General features: G+C 31.4%; 2 protein-coding genes across 10 annotated transcripts in view; one reads left to right on the forward strand and one right to left on the reverse strand.

The window, feature by feature from the left end:
* The window catches only part of TENT2 (terminal nucleotidyltransferase 2), a 59,689-nt gene that overhangs the window by 28,936 nt on the left and 14,092 nt on the right, over positions 1–16,661 (forward strand). For 6 of the 9 annotated variants that reach the window (XM_028493025.2, XM_028493023.2, XM_028493026.2 and 3 more), the window contains 4 exons: positions 985–1,054; positions 4,293–4,369; positions 4,752–4,880; positions 9,673–9,716. In XM_028493025.2, coding sequence (XP_028348826.1) covers positions 985–1,054; positions 4,293–4,369; positions 4,752–4,880; positions 9,673–9,716 — 320 coding nt within the window. The remainder of the gene's footprint in view (positions 1–984; positions 1,055–4,292; positions 4,370–4,751; positions 4,881–9,672; positions 9,717–16,661) is intronic. The other 3 variants (XM_028493027.2, XM_028493028.2, XM_055086636.1) reach the window with 1 other exon arrangement.
* On the reverse strand, positions 12,744–16,656 carry LOC129392331 (NHP2-like protein 1). The gene has a single exon (XM_055086637.1). It carries the CDS (start codon positions 15,060–15,062, stop codon positions 14,676–14,678), a length of 387 nt encoding a protein of 128 aa, XP_054942612.1. The 5' UTR covers positions 15,063–16,656; the 3' UTR covers positions 12,744–14,675.

Below are 16,661 nucleotides of genomic sequence, written 5' to 3' on the forward strand. Positions count from 1 at the left end.
ACATCTGTAAAATAAAGGAGTAATTTGTACCATAAGTGAATTTTTAATAACTTTTATTAAAATCATAAAATGTTAAAAGTGAAAGGGACCTAAGAGATCATATAATTCAAATGAAAGTTTTCTTTTTAATTAGTGTTTTTAATAATTAAGGAAACTGGTGATCAGTGGGCTTAGTAACTTGACTGAGGAGTATAGTTTGTTGGTGTCTGAACCTGTACTTGGAACTCAAAACTTTTAACTCTTAATCTTATTTTTCATTAAACCTCACTGAATTCCTGCACATAATTCTATTTCAAGCTTGATGTATTTATGATTTTGGTGTTAGAAGCCTTATAACAGAAAATTTTTAGTGTTAAAATATGTTATGTTTTTCTTTAGTTAAAACATTAGGAAATTGCTCATTTGGGAAAAGTTCGCAGTTTCTTTTTTATACATTTCTGTGTTTTCCTAATTTTCTACAATGAACATGTATTTCAACTCACAAAAAACTTTTTTTTTAAGTTTGGTGGAATAAAAAAATATGTATATATGTGTTTTTCCTCTTACAGATCATACTTATTTGAATGTATCACTGCCCCCTGTATCATGTTGCCAACATTTCCACATTTAAGATTCTTTGTAAATGTGATTTCTATGGCTGCCATAATATCTTGCCATGTGCTGTACCAGAATTTAGCTGTCCCCCTGCTGCTGGCCTAGATACTTCTCTTATAATGCTCTGACGAAATTCTTTATAGGTGTTACTAAATATTAGACCACATTTCTGAAAATAACGTATTAATATATAAAGTCCTCTACATGGTATTGGAAGTTCCAAACTTAGAAGAATTTGATAATGTCCTTTTGTCTTTGCTTTCTGTCTCAAAGACTATATTTTCTCAAATTGTTTTAGCTAAGTAAAATATTACTTTTAAAAAATGTGCATTGGAACACTGTGAATTTGAGAAACATTTATAGATATCCATATTATCTTTTATCCTTCAGCTGGTTACATTGAGAGACCTCAGCTGATTCGAGCAAAAGTGCCAATTGTGAAGTTCAGGGATAAAGTCAGGTCAGTAATTATTGAGTTCTTTTTTTTAAGTTGCTTTAGATAATTTTTAGGTATTCTTCTGAGGTAGATAATTAAGAAGTGTATGCTATCATGTAATAGCCTATCTTCATTTAGAAATGATTTGGTTTTTGAAACGATTTTTTAAAACAGTCTGAGCAGTTGTTCATACTTAACTGTACTTAGTTATTCTGGTTGACGTTTTGAGTATTTGGGACTATCCAGTTGAAAGAATATATACGTATTTATATTTTAGAGTTTTAAATGATCCTCTTGCCTTTTGGAAATGTAATGTGCTCTTGAGAACATATCTTAATTGATGAAATTTGATGTATATTTATATCAAAAGGGGTTGTTACTAATTTAATTATATCTATCTACATATTCTACTAGTTTGGGTTCTGAATTTCTTATAGGCATTGGAATTAGAATCTTTTATATAATATTTATCTATTTACATTTTATAAAATGTAAATAGGTGTTTGTTTTATTGGTTAAAAAAGATTTATTTTCTAAATAATATATAGGATTGTGATAAATCAGGTTTTCTAGCCCAGTTTATAAAAGTAATACTGAAATTATATAAGTATATACACAGTTGATCATTATTCATGGATTCCATATTTATTAATTTGCATACTTGATAAAATTTATTTTGTAACCCCCCCAATTAACATTTACAGCACTTTTATGATTATTCATAGACATGCACAGAGTGGGGAAAATTTTGAGTCACCTGATGTAGGTGTTCCCAACTGAGTTAAACAATGTGACACTCTGTTTTCTTGTTTCAGCTCTCATACTATAAACAAATGTCCTTTTCACAGTCTAGTTAGTGCTGTTTTTCACATTTTTGTGCTTTCGTGCTTGGTTTTGCTGCTTAAAGTGAGTCCTGAACATAGTGCTGGGGTACTGTCTAGGGTTCTTTTGCACAAAGCTGTGATGTGCCTTATGGAGGAAATATGTGTGTTAGATGTGCTTCATTCAAGCACGAGTAGAGTACAGTGCTCTTTGCAATGACTTCACTGTTATTGAATGAACAGTATATTAAATGAGGTGTCTTTAAGTTGAAACATACATAAAACGAAGTTACATATTGATCAGTTGAGGAAAATGTGACTGGAGGGACTTCCCTGGCAGTCCAGTGGTTAAGACTGTGCGCTTCCACTGCAGGGGGCACAGGTTTGATCCCTGGTCAGGGAAGTGAGATCCCACATGCCACACAGTGCATCCACCAAAAAATAAAATAAAATATAGTGTTGCCAAAAAAATTCGTCCAGGTTTTTCCATACGATGTGATAGAAAAGCCCAAACAAACTTTTTGGCCAACCCAATGAAATGTGACTGGAGGCATTGATCCGCTGATGAAAATGTGACTGGAGGCTCCTAGAAACCCAATCCTTTGTTTCCCCTAGGAGCAATGGTTCACTGTTCACTAATTCAGTGTTTGCAGCGACCATATAGAACATAACTACTGTGAATATTCAGAATTGACTGAATATATATATTTTAAACAAATCTTTAGATAAGTGCTGGCTCAAACTTTCCCCCTCATTCCTCCAAACATCCATCTAATCTATAAATATTTACTGAATTTCTATCAAGTAACGGTGGAGTTTTCTTTTTTTTAAACGGTGAAGTTTTTTTTTAAAGCACGAAGATATAGAGAGATAAAACATAAAGTAAATGTAAGTAAAACGATTAGCTAATTATAATTGTTTTTAAAAATGTAGTTATATAAACAATTCTTTTTCTATTTAAGATTATTATACAAGGTTTTTTCATTGTTAAGTATTCTATATAAGCACCATTTTATAATTCTTCTCTATACACACCATTAAGGAAAAAAACAACTGCACTTCTAACATCCAAAGATAACTGATGTTAATGTTTTGGTATAAGCCTTTCAGACCCTTTTCTATGTGTATGAGTGCATAAAAGCTTTTAAAATTAAAATTGAAATCATACTTTGTTACTTAACAGTATATCATGAATACTTGCTTTTATCATTGAATATCTTCTGGCTTCATTTTCAGTTGCTTTACAGTATTTCATTGTGTGAATTTACTGACTTTAACTTAACCATTCCCTGTTTAAATAAGCATTTTGTGCATAATATTCTTTCCATATTAAGGGTTACTTCAGTATTTCCAGAAGTAGAATTTGAAGCAAGTACTGTGGATATTTTTAAAGCTCTGAATTCATATTTTTGGAAGTTTATTTGCACACTAGTTTCCATCTAAGTGTTTTTTCCTCTTTATTGAGTTATATAGAGGGAGTGCAAACTGGTTTCAGTGTTAGATTTGTACAAACATAAAGAATGTAACTTTACTGTTACCATAAGCTTCCCAAAGCCAAATATATCTGACGTGTTAATTTCACTATCCATTTTTATTAATGTGCATGGATAATTGAAAGATTATAGGATTTCTTTTCCCATAACTAGAAAATCTGAAAAGGTAAATTTCAAATTTTACAGTTAAAACCTATAGAAAGGACTTTCGTTAAGTTTTTATTTTAGGCACTTTTCACAGAAAGACTCATTGTTCAGAAGTTGGACCTGATAGTATATGGTCCTGTTACTTATGCATTAGTTAGTCCTTGTTATTTTGAGTTTAGCCATTCTTTATGTATCCCATCATTATTGCCGTATTTTCTAAACTGTGAATTGCATGATATCTTTGATTTCAAAGAAGTGTCCCTTCTGTTATGTGTTTGGCTGTTATAGTTCTTCCTAGGTGTCAGTAGCCAAATTTATCATGATACTATAATTTAGCAACCCTTTTGGAAGGAATATAAAGTGTAGACAGAGCTTTTATTTTTTCACCTGTACTATTTGGCTTTTCATTCCTATTTTAAAGCAGATGATGCTGTCGTTCAAAATTGATTGAGAATATATAACTTTGTGGGATAACTTGCCCAGAAATGTGTTTGGCCATATAATTTTGTTTATCTGGAAAAGATTACAAAATTAAAAGTTTTTTTTGTTGTTGTTGTTAAGAATAATTGGAGCCTTACTGGTACATTATGGATCTTTCAACAGTAATCTTATTTTATATCTTTAATAGATCCCCGATCATACTAAAAGTATGTTTTCATTCTTATTTCTGAAGTGTCTCATTTTAAGGTCTGGGCCCATGCTATTTTGTATCATTGGATGGATGGATGGATATGAATTTAGTTACTAGGGAGTTAGTTTATTTTGTATTTGAGCTGAAATTTTTTTCATTTTTTAAAATAGTTGTGTGGAGTTCGACTTGAATGTAAACAATATTGTTGGAATAAGAAACACATTCCTTCTCAGAACGTATGCATACCGTAAGTTTTGTGTTTATTTCCAAACAATTAATACCTTCTGTATTTATCCTTCATTCTTTATTCCTTCATAAAGATGTGTGTAGTAAATACTGATACCTCTTTGTGTTTATGTACAGTGTGTCTCATTTTCTTATATACATAATATGTTGCTACACTAAAATCACATACTACCAGAGTTATAGGTCAACAAAATGAATTTTAATAATTGGTCATTTTTAAAAGGTAACAAGTATGTTTTAGAAGTAAGACACATTTATGGTGAACAGTGTTTAATAACAAGAGGCATTGCTCTTTCTATTGGCATGGAGTTTGGAAATAATGTAAACTTTCAAAGAAACTGTAAAATCTTCTTACCATTTTTAAGTTTTAATTTTACTTTCAGTTGAAAATCGAGTTCGTCCGTTAGTACTGGTGATTAAGAAGTGGGCGAGTCACCATGAGATAAATGATGCCAGTCGTGGTACTTTAAGCAGCTATAGTCTTGTATTGATGGTTTTGCACTATTTACAAAGTAAGTATTGTGGAGTTTTTCCCAATTTTTAAAACGGAAATGCAGTTAAACTTCATTATGGTGTCTTCCCTGTTGACCTTATATTCAAATATCATTGCTTTAAAAAGTTTTTTCTAAGGCACATACAACCACATTTCCTATTTTGTTGCTTTGAACAAATGTTTTAGTAATGTTATCCCTGGAAAACATTATAAAGAAGTTTCACTGTGTTTTTATTTTTTGACAGTTTCCTGTATTCGCTCTTGTATTCAAAGAACTTTCACCACTGTATTGTGGACCCATTATCTTGCTCAAGCACCATTCATCATGTTTTTTATTTTTCACTTGAGACAGAAATTAAATGATTTTCTTGTTGGTTTAAAGAAGCTTTTATTTCCTGTGAACTGGCATGGAGATTGGGTGAAAGACTTGATATTAATGTAAGACCATTTACCAGGAAGTTGTGGGTTAATATTGCACAGTTTAGAAAACAGTTGTTGTAATATTTATGTTTATACTCTTTGACTCAAAGATTCCATTTCTAGGAATTTATCCTAAGGTAAATAATCAGCGATGTAGATATGAATTTATATAAGGCTGTTTTTCATGGTGTTTGTTGAAATAATGAAAGATTAGAAATAATCTAAGTTTTTCAGAGTAGGAGGAATGGTCAAATTAATTATATGATATATCCTAATATGAAATTTATACAGATACTAAAAATCATGTTTTAAAGATATTTATTGATATAAGAAAATATTTATGATACGATGTCATATACAACATAATACCAATTTTATTTAAAAGACAGTAGCTATACTTGAGTGTGTATATATTCATATGTATACAAATACTGAAAAGGTATGTGCCAAAAATTTATCAGTTGTTATTACTTATGGACAGTAGGATTTGTTTTCTTTATATATTACTGTATTTGTAGATATTTTATAATATATTACATAAGAGAGTATATTTTTATTTGAACAATGGAATCAGGTGAATTTTTTTGAGGTAATGAGAGAGACTTAAAATAGTTTAAATGGACCAAAATTTTGTGAATCAGTAATCATCAGAAAGGTTAGATAATCTTCCTCTTTGTTGTTAAAGAATTTCAGACTAATTATAATACATGTATTTTTGTTGCTGAACAGTCTTGGATATGATATATGCTAATTTGATGATTGATTTGCCCTTCCAAACGGATTTGAAACATGATGTTGGCTGCTTTAGATACTTCTTTATATATCACTGATTATTTTTGTCCAATTTTATAGTTCAATCTGAAACATACATTACTTTCGATGCTTTTTTTAGTCAACTCTGTCCAATCTTGTGGATTGCAGTTCACTTTTATTAAAAATTGAATAGATTAGAAATATTTCTTGTAAAATACATATAAAATATATGAAGAAGAATAAGACTAACATTCATGTACTACCACCTAGTGTCTATTCATTTTTTAGTTTTAGTTGAGATTTAAACATTAGGTTTGACTGAAGCATATAACATGCATGAACATTCATAATATGTGCCCTATCTCTCCATTCTTTTGGGTTACATTAGAAATTTTAATTTGATTGCTTTTTTAGAAAAATGTACTTTGATCACAGATGCCCCTTGGTGGTTTTGTAAGCAAGTTAAAAATTCAAATGTTAGTATTTTACCAGTGTAATGAAATCATGTTAAAATTTGGTTTAGATTTTGTTAAACATTTTATTCTTGATAAAGTGGTCCTGTTTACTAAGATGGTTAGTAATTAATGGCACTCCCATCAACCATTTCTAGGTGTTTGTTAAAAGACATCAGCTAACCAGACCTACTGTGTAGTTCTGTACTTTGGCAGATTTAACCTACTCCTCCACAGAAGAAATTACAGAGATTGAAATAAGTATTAATAATTGCTTTTCTTGTCATACAAGAGTCTGCAAGGTGTATTGAGCAGTTCCAGCTCTGCCACAGTGAACTAGTTTGTGTGATTTTGGCCAAGTTATTCTACCTCTCTGGCTTTAATATTCATCTGTAACACTAATGGTTGGATTAGATGACCTATAAGTTTTGTTTAACTTTAAATGCTTTAATACCTTTTCTGCCATGAACAGAGAAGGGAAACAGGTCCTTTCTATGTAGAAAGGTTGAAAAGATTAAAGCATTTCCTAGAATGAATTTCAACAGTCAGTTACAAACTACATATGCTTGAAAAAGTGACTGATGAAAGCATGAAGGGAAAAACCCATTGAGAAGAGAGTTTAATAGCAATCTAAGATTATGAGTTAATAATAAAGGCAAAAGTGTCAATTGGTTAGAAACAACAATATGAATGAATATTCATGGAATGTTTACCGTATTACCAGGTATAGAATATCTCAGGCATTTTAAAATTGTTCTTGCGTTTTCAAAATTAGTGGTTGTTTAGTGTTGTGGAAGGTCTGCTATTTTTTTTTTAGTTTAACTTTGGATGAATTAGTATGTAACTTTTATGTGTATAAATTTGTGAAGGCCTGACCAGAAAGCTCTCATCCAAATTACAGGCAAAGTAAAATCTTATAGATTAAATATATTCAGGGCATTATCTATTGATCGTATCCTACAATAATAAACTTTTGTCTTATTTTGCTTTTGAGAGAGAAAATTAAAAGACTGAAGTCCAAAATTTTGAAATCAAAGTAGATGTTGTTACAGAGAGATTCTTTCAGAGTGTATGTTGTTTTGGAATAAAGTAAACATTTGAAAAACTACTAAATGTTTTGAGGTTACTATCAGGATAGCATTGATTAAATAATTGCCAGGGTACACTAACTGCTTCTCTAATGATGAGTGTTTTTAAGTCTTTAAGGTTGTAAGGCAGGGGATTTTTTTAATGATAACCTTGCCCCCAGAAGCTTCCAAATTGCTTAGTTCTAAAGGCTCTTTATCTACTGAAAGACTCTATACCAGTGGTTTGTGTTTTCCTCTCCTAGCATTCTAGTTAGGAGATAATTAGATAACTAGAATAAGATAATATTTTTTTTCTAATTTTCTACAGTCTTTTCTTCATCCTTTTTTAAGTTATAATTTTATTTTACTAGCAGTGTTCCATGGGAATAGAACTCAGGTTTTTAGATTTAAAAATTAAACTAATTTCTAATAAGAGTTTCCAATTTGACTTCTGTATTATAATGAAAATTATTAAAAAGCCATTAAAAATGTTATACAAATATAGAGACTTTTAGAATTAAGTGACTGGGGCTTGAGTTTATTTGTAGGGTCTTCTAGAATTTTAGCATTTGAATGCCTTTGGGGAAAAAAATATGTATCCTTACTTCCTGAGAGTGATTCTGGTTAAGTAATGAGTGAGTTTTTTCCCCTAATATTCTTAATCATACACTGTGAGCGTTCCATACTATCATGGACTTTTATTTTATTACAGTTTCCAGTTTTCAACCTGGGAATAAAGCATGATGAAGAGATATTTAAATAAAGCATCCAACTTTGTACTATGTGGTAGAAATTTATACATTTATAATCATAGTTGGAAACCATGTAAATTGGTCATAATGGTTGATTATGTGTTCATTAATGTATTCCAGGAGTCATTAAAAATTTTTTTTGCTAAATAGCAAATTAAAAGTGAAGTAATGATTCTTTGTTACTGAATTTATTTAATTACAGTTGACCCTTGAACAACACAGGTTTGAACTGTGTGGGTCTATTTATATACAGATTTTTTTTAGTATATATGTATTGCAGTACTTACTGCATCATCTGCAGCTGGTTGAATCTGCAGATTTGAAATCTCAGATATGGAGGGCCAACTATAAAGTTATATGCAGAGTTTGGACAGCACAGGGGTTGGCACCGTTAACCCCTGTATTGTTCAAGCGTCAACTGTATGTGTAATGTATTTCTAATTCTTAAATACATAGTTCATCATGCGGTACTATATTTGGTCTTTAATCTTAAAGAAATCTTGAAAATGTATTATTTGTATCTTACCATATTCAAGACACTATATTTTACAGTTACTTCTTATATTGTGAATATTAAACACTTTGCCTTTCATGTTATTCCATCTACATTATAATGATGTGAGATTACAGTTAGCACATTTAATGAGGTTGGATTTGGGTAAAGCTGTTGAAGGGTGCAGAATGGCAGTTAAAAAATACAGTGACATATGACGATAATGATTCTTTTGTATGAAATTTTATTTATTATATAGCAGATTGGTACACATCTCCTGATTTACATTTCTAATCTTTGCTGAGGTTTTCTTTTTAAAAATATATTAATGAAGTTGAAGATCTTTTCAGTTTTTTTTCCCAGTAGATCAATTTCCCAAAACTATCTCAATTTTGTTATTATTGTTAGAAGAAATTAAATAATAAAGGGACAGTTATGATAGAGCTGTTATTCTTATGATGTAGTGCCATTGGATTGTACTTAAAAAAATTTTTTTTGATAGCTACATCCATCTTAACAATGTCTTTTTAATATCTGTAGCACAACAGTTGTCTTGCTTATTTTGTGTGTGTGTCTGATGTTGGACCAAATGATGTGTGTCCATTTATTGATGACCTATTATTCTAAAACCATGTAAGGAACATTGGTTTACATAGAAATATATGTAATTTATTAACAGACCTTAAATTGTCAACTTAGATATATTTTGAATTTAAATTTTTAGGGATCAGAATTAATTTCAAAAAGTATATGAAAGCTGTTGAATTTTAGCATAAACCCATATAGTCTCATACCTGGGGTGTAGCTGACAAATTATTGCTTTGTAAAATGAATTACGTGAATCACGGAAGCTTTAAACTTTTTCTTTTTATAGCCCTACCTGAACCCATCCTTCCATCCATCCAAAAAATTTACCCAGTAAGTGCTCCTTATAAATTATTACAATACATGTTATGACAAGTATATGTGGAACTATTATGTGCAGTATTAATGTGAATATAAAAGTATTAATTACCTTTTAAATATATGATAACATTTTCTACATAGACTGAGGCATTGGCCACTAGAATGCAAAAATGTTTCATATAATTTTTCAGAAGACTCTTCTATTTTATTTGGTTATTGGCAGACAATCTTGTCATTCATGTTAATGGTGGAACTTTTTGTGTGATGCTCATGATTATCACTAATGGGAATTAAATATACTTAGTTGGTGAAGGCCCGTTTGGACTCATACCAGTTTTTTTCATGCTACCAGTTTTTTCTTGCTACTTTTTTTCACGTTTAGAACATATCTTTAGTTAGTAACTCAGAAGTTTTATAGCCTAACATATGTATAATTTGAAATCAGGGAAAAAAATTAAGATGATGAACAATTGGGTAATCTTTTTATCTTTCATTTGATCTTACCAAGTAATATTCTAAGAGGTAACATTAGTACACTATCCTTGTGTGTACACTATTAAGAATCCTGGTGAAGTTAATTGGAAACACTCAAGAAATGAAGTTTGCCTACTAGAAAAAGTTTAGTAAGTACTCAGTTTGAGTTTAGAGAAACCTAGGTAATGTACATATTCATAATCTATATGAGTATTTTTGTTTCTTTTCTAGTTTTTGTGTTCTTTTTTTCCAGAATTTGCTGTTTCTTTGTTTATAGTCTTATCATTTCTGTTTTCTTCCATAGTCATTCTTGTTCCTGGCTTTTTTTGGAAATAACATGTAGGCAGCTTGTTTAGAATGTTTGACCAACCTTCTGAAACCACATAATTTTTTACCTGTTAGTTCATAAACTTAGAAGAAGAGATGTTTTCTAAACTTACTAAATAGTCATATTACAAAGGAAAACATAACATCCATCTTGAATGATCAGTTTTCAAAGAACTTATTTTATATGTATCAGACAAAATATAATAAATATATTGACATGGAACCTAAATTAAATGTAATTTAATCTTTGATGATTGAGAACTGATGTTCTTGTTTTTGAACATCAGTTATTCTTGTCATGCACACGTGTGAGGTACTGGATAATAAAGGGTTCACTGTAAATAGAGTCTTGCTGTAGTAGGGGCCTCCCAGTTTGTGGTGTCATCTACGAGAAGAGACTGTTGAACACAAGAACCTTTTGGAATCTGGCTATCTTATCTTCCTCCTTTTAAAAGCACATTTCTGCTGTGAAGAACTATTATAATGAGTTTACAGTGTAGCTAGGTATAAGTATTTATGCTTTTTTAAGCATTATGATAAATGAAAGTATCAGAAAGTATAGAAATGAAAATAACGTGAACTTTTGGGCCTATTCTTGAATGTTTTCCTCCCTCTATAGTTTTTATTCTTTAGCTCATACTGAATGGTCAAAGATAATGACTGGGTGTTTACTATTTCATTGCATTGTCTCAACTTTATTTTTCTTTAAGACCTAGGTTTCAGTGTAGAAAGAGCTGCATATATTTTTCAGCATACAAAGGATCTAAGTTAAACTTACCCTTTAAAGAATCTATTATTATTGTGTATTGAAAAGATGCTTCTACAGAGATCACACTTAAAACCATGTACTACTTGGAACTCTATTTACTAATGTAAAATACTGATGAAATTTCAGTTTAATAGCACTATGCTGGGAGACAGAGGTATTACTTTTATAAGATACTCAGATTCTTACTAGTGTATTCTAGTTTGAAGAACCTCATTTTTACTTCTGTGTTTCATTTTTCTAATCACCTAGCTTTCTCCCATGACAGAGTCCTGATTTCTGTTCACATGTACTACCTCTAAGCCTATATTCTCCACCCTGTTTTGCTAATCTTATTTCTACACCTGTAACCAGGAAATAGATTTAATACCTGCCCAGCCCCAAGGCTTTAAAAAGTACTAATAGCAAGCCCTACTAGACTTAAGAATGTCTTAATTTGCTTTCATGTGTGCTTACATTGTCATAAATATTTAAACCACATTATCTTTACTATAAGATTGATACTTACATGGATAAGGACTTAATACCCCCTCTTAGCAGGTTTTTTTGTTTTGTATGAAACCTGTAAACTGATCAGTGGAGCGCTTTTTTCAGTGGTCCATCTGATGGGACAAGCATATTAGCTTGTTTCTTATTACTAACAGTAACAATCATTTATTTAGTATCTATTTTATATCAGCACATATAAATTTTATATACAGTATCTTCAATCCTAAGCAAATAAACTTCTAAAGTACTCCCCTTGTTTCACAGTTGAATGTTAGAAAGATTACATGATTGATCCAGGCTGTTCAGTCACAACTTATGGATGCAGCAACTGGTATTTTTTCCATTAGACTATGCTGCCTATGGAAAGGCAAAATTATAGTAATAGTCACTAAGATACCATTTCATCTAATTTGCATTGCTTACTACATTTTATTTGTGTATATCTGATTGTTCCTATACAGATATATTTATATACCTTTAAGAAAAGCTGATATGACAAAATTTCAGCTTGATAAATAAGTTTGAGAATGATTTAAAACTTTACAGTAACAAAAAGCTTTCAATTAAAAAATAGGTATGGTGTTTCAATTCAGTTGTGTTATTAAATTATGAAAGGAAAGGATGAAAGGTTATAAACATCTTTATCTTTGAAAACTATATCATGATATGTAGTATTATCAATTATTACTACTTAACTATTGACTGAAAAAGCAACATAAATGATAGAGGACAGAGTATTTACTGTTGAGTTAAAGAAATGAAGTTGAGACGGTTTAAATATATAAACTCAGATTAGGCATATGAAGGGATCTTTATTTTAATGCAAGCATATTATGAGATTCACCTAGATTTATGCTAGGTAGATTTATCAAGACAACTTATATTTGTTTCCTTTCCTAGTGGTATCTTCCTATTCTCAGAAGCCAAAGATAATTCCACAATAATGCATTGAATGTTGCAGGAGGTAACCATATACTGTGTTGTAAATGTATAGTTAAAATAATCATGATGCCTTGCATCTACTGAATAATTAATAAATAGATAATATTGCTACTATGCTTTCCATACATTGTATCATTTAATTTGTATAACAACCCTATGAATACTGTTACTTTCCTTATATTATGGATGAAGGAGCTTAACCTTTGGAAAGCTAGATAACTTGGTTAAGTTCACATAGCTGTAGAAGAGCAAGGTTGCAAACCTAGGTCTGACTCCAGAGCTCATGCTTTTAACCACTTCATAATAGTACTTCTACTTTGTGTTAAATACTACATTCCTTTCAAAACTTTAAAGATCTCACTCATATCAGGTATAGTTTAAAGGCAATTTAATGATCAGTCTTTAATGTACATCACTAGATTAATGGTGATCTGCATATAATTAAGAAGTCTTGGTAGAACTTCAATGTATCATTTAGTTCTTTCTCTATATAGGTAGAACTCCACTTAAATGCTCCATATCAGTTATCTTTTTCTTTGAGATCTTCCTCAACATTTCTAGGCTTTAGAAATTCATATTGTTAGAAAATTGTGCAACTTAAATTTCTTTGCCTAGAAATGGAAAACAGTCATCTTTCATTTAAGCTATACATCGTTTTAAAGAACAGTTACCAAGTAAAAGTTCAACCAGTCTAATTTAGTCCAGAAAGTGTTTAGTTGTCCAAATTTTCAAACTTTGAAGGTAAAGTAAGATATGATGACACAGCCTCAAGAGATCATGGAGTCTGGCAAAAGGTGTTTTTGCTAGACAATTATATGGGCAAAACAGTGAGACTTTTCAAATGTTTTTCAAGAGATTACTTATTTAAATTTTTCTTAACTTGGCATTGTGAAGAGAAATGGAAGATATGTGTCTTCAGCATTTAAATATCATTTGGAAAATGTTTTCAGGATTTAGTCATTACATATCTGGATCTCAGAAGCCCCAAAGAAGATATAACCTTAAAAAATAATAGAGATATTTTCCATAAGGTAAAAAAATTAAACCAGTAAATATCAATAATCCAAAGGAAAAAATGCTTTAAGAAATAGGTGTTATATTGTATTGGTTAAATTGTTTTTCTCTGGATTTAGATTGTAATTTTAAAGGCTGCTTTTATTTCTTTGGCTTTTGGATTGCTGCTTACGTGCCCTCATCCTATCTGAAGTAACATATATTGTTCTTCAATACATAAATGCAATTGGGGAGCTCCTTTTAAAAAAATTCTTCAATGAAATTTTTCTTAAAGCAGAAAATCTTTCTGTAGTATGAATGATTACCAAAAATGGGGATTACTTAAGGTTAAATAGAATTCCTATTTACTTGTAGCTTCTTTTAGTTGGATCCTATTTTTTGTTTGTTTGTTTGTTTGTTTGCTTGGATTTCTCCTTCAGTTCTCCCTCAATAGGTATGACATGGCCCTTTTTATATATGACCTTGAAAAAGAACAGTGAAGCTAAGAGAACACTGGCCAAACTGTTGGTTCAGGGTCATTCAGCATTTTAATATAGTAGGTCTCACAACTCTATAGTTTTAATCTCACAATTACTGATATGTTTCTTTAAATTATTGAACAAAATAAAAATTTTAAAGGGGGTTCAAACAGTTTTAAACTTCAGGTAAGAAAATGGCTGCTCTGTCTCAGCATCATTTCATATGTTGAATGCTTATTGTGCTAGGTGCTAGAAATCAAAATAAGAAGCTTTTAGAGCAGAAACTATTAAACAGTGACCCACTTTTCTTTTCCCTGTCATTTGAATTTATACCTTTTTGTTTAATTCCCTAGAGAATATTAGTTAAATTTTATAGTTTTTTTTGAGCACTATAATATTTTATAACAATAGAAGGTAGCTTGAAATACTATATGCTAACAGACAAATGATACATAACCCCTGGGGTAGGAGTCAGCAGGGAGTGTGGCAGAGGCCACCTGTTTAGACTAAGAACCTTTCAGTGGACTGCTGGATGGATTGGATCTGCTGCTTCAGCTGTGAGCCTTCTTTGATGGTGACAGAACAGGCGATAACAAGCCTGGAGACCCCACAGGCTCGCCCCAGGGACTGCTTGGAGCGCACAAACACGTAGGGCACATTCTTGTCCTCACACAGCAGTGGGAGGTGCAGGATGATCTCCAGGGGCTTGGCGTCTGCAGCCATCACGATGAACTCAAAGATGCCTCTCTTGAGGGTTTTGGTGGCCTCATTGGCTCCTTTGCGGAGCTGCTTGTAGTTACATGACTGCTGAACGAGGTCCAATAGTTTCTTGGTGAGGTGGGCATCTGCAAGAGGGTAGGCCTTCAGATTTACATCAGCTTCAGTCATGGCTCCGGTTCCATGGTATCGTCACTCCTCAAGGAGCACAGGCGGCGTCAGAGCTGGAGCCAGTTTTACAGTTTTAAATAATGTTATCCTAAGTCCAGTTTTACACTTAACAAGTAAGAGCAAGACAAGTAAGAAACCTGCTCTTCCTTCTGCCTTTACTCTTTATTACAAATTAGTGCTTCTGTCCTAGTCCCCCTAGTTTTAGAGACAAATAAGATTTCTACTTGAGTCATATAATGTAATACTAGATCTGTTAGAAGTGTAAGGGAAGCCCCACATTTAGGAATGCCAACTTTGTGGGTTGTGGTTGGAGTAGAATTTTTCTTCTGACAGAAAGGTAATCACTTCTTGGTAGTTAAAAATCGTTGATAGAATTATAGGTAATGGGGCAGGGAGAGAATATATTTTTATTTTCTTGCTCTTTGTTTTTACTGATGTTTTTTTGAGGACTATCATTAAATAGATGCACTACCCTATTTCTCGGTATTACCACTTAGTTATTTGGGGACCCTCTATTTTTTTAAATATTGGAGTTATTCAGATATTACTAATTGAATTAATATCTATAAACCCAAAGTTGACCTGTTGGGTAGTTGAAAACCTTAAGTGTAGTTGTCATTCTGCTGTCTTAACCAATTGGGTTTTTTTGTTTGTTTTTTAAATCTGTTTCTACTCTGATGGCAAAGGGGAATATAGAAAACCTTTCTTGAGGGCACTGTGAAAATTACCTGAGAAAGAGTATTTTCTAATGTAATGGATATGTATTATCTGAGAATTTCTATAGTTCATTTAGTTTATTTTAGAGCCATAACTTGCTTACTAATAGAGGAAAGATCAGATATGAAAATGAATGGCATACCATAGGCAAAAAGAATAAGTACTCATTCGTATTCTTTCTAATAAGTATCTTGTTTGGGCCTGGATTCCAAGCAGATGATATCCTCCTTTATGCATATTGTGCTAAAAGTAAATTGCTGAATATTGCTTGCTGGTATGTTTCCTATCTTTCTTCTTTTCCCTGCCTTCTTTGTCTTTGCAAGTTCAATTCATGTTGAACATCATTATTTCTGTTCCCTCTAAGATACAAAATACAAAATGAAATAAAATTTCAAAAAATCTTAAAATCAGCGTAAGTACTATTTATGTATTAAAATTACTTATATGACCTTTGAGAGAAATTTTAAGTGACAGTTGGAGAAAGCTCTCATCTTGTCCTTGATACACTTCAGAAAGTACAACTGCTCTTTATAGAAATAAGAAGGATATACATTTATAAAGAAATCTAAGTATTATTGGATGGAATCTTGGTATGTACAGTAAGATTTTATTTATGAATTAGAAAATCTTTTGCTACCATAGGAATTCATTTGGTTAACTGAGTGATATACCTCAGTCACGGTTAGAATATCTTAGTTTTTCAGGTCCTTTCTGGCCTACTCCAAACATTGGTGAAACCTTTACTGGAAGAAAATCTTCAGATTTCCAAATAGCCAACATAAAGAAAATTCTCTCTTCTTCAGACAGCCTTATGTTAGGATTTATAAAGTTTTTTGGTGTGTTTTTAAATGGCCTCACATTTTTCCCTTTTTCTTTTTGATA

Source organism: Physeter macrocephalus, chromosome 8, assembly GCF_002837175.3.
Source record: "Physeter macrocephalus isolate SW-GA chromosome 8, ASM283717v5, whole genome shotgun sequence".
Classification (NCBI taxonomy): Eukaryota; Metazoa; Chordata; class Mammalia; order Artiodactyla; family Physeteridae; genus Physeter; species Physeter macrocephalus.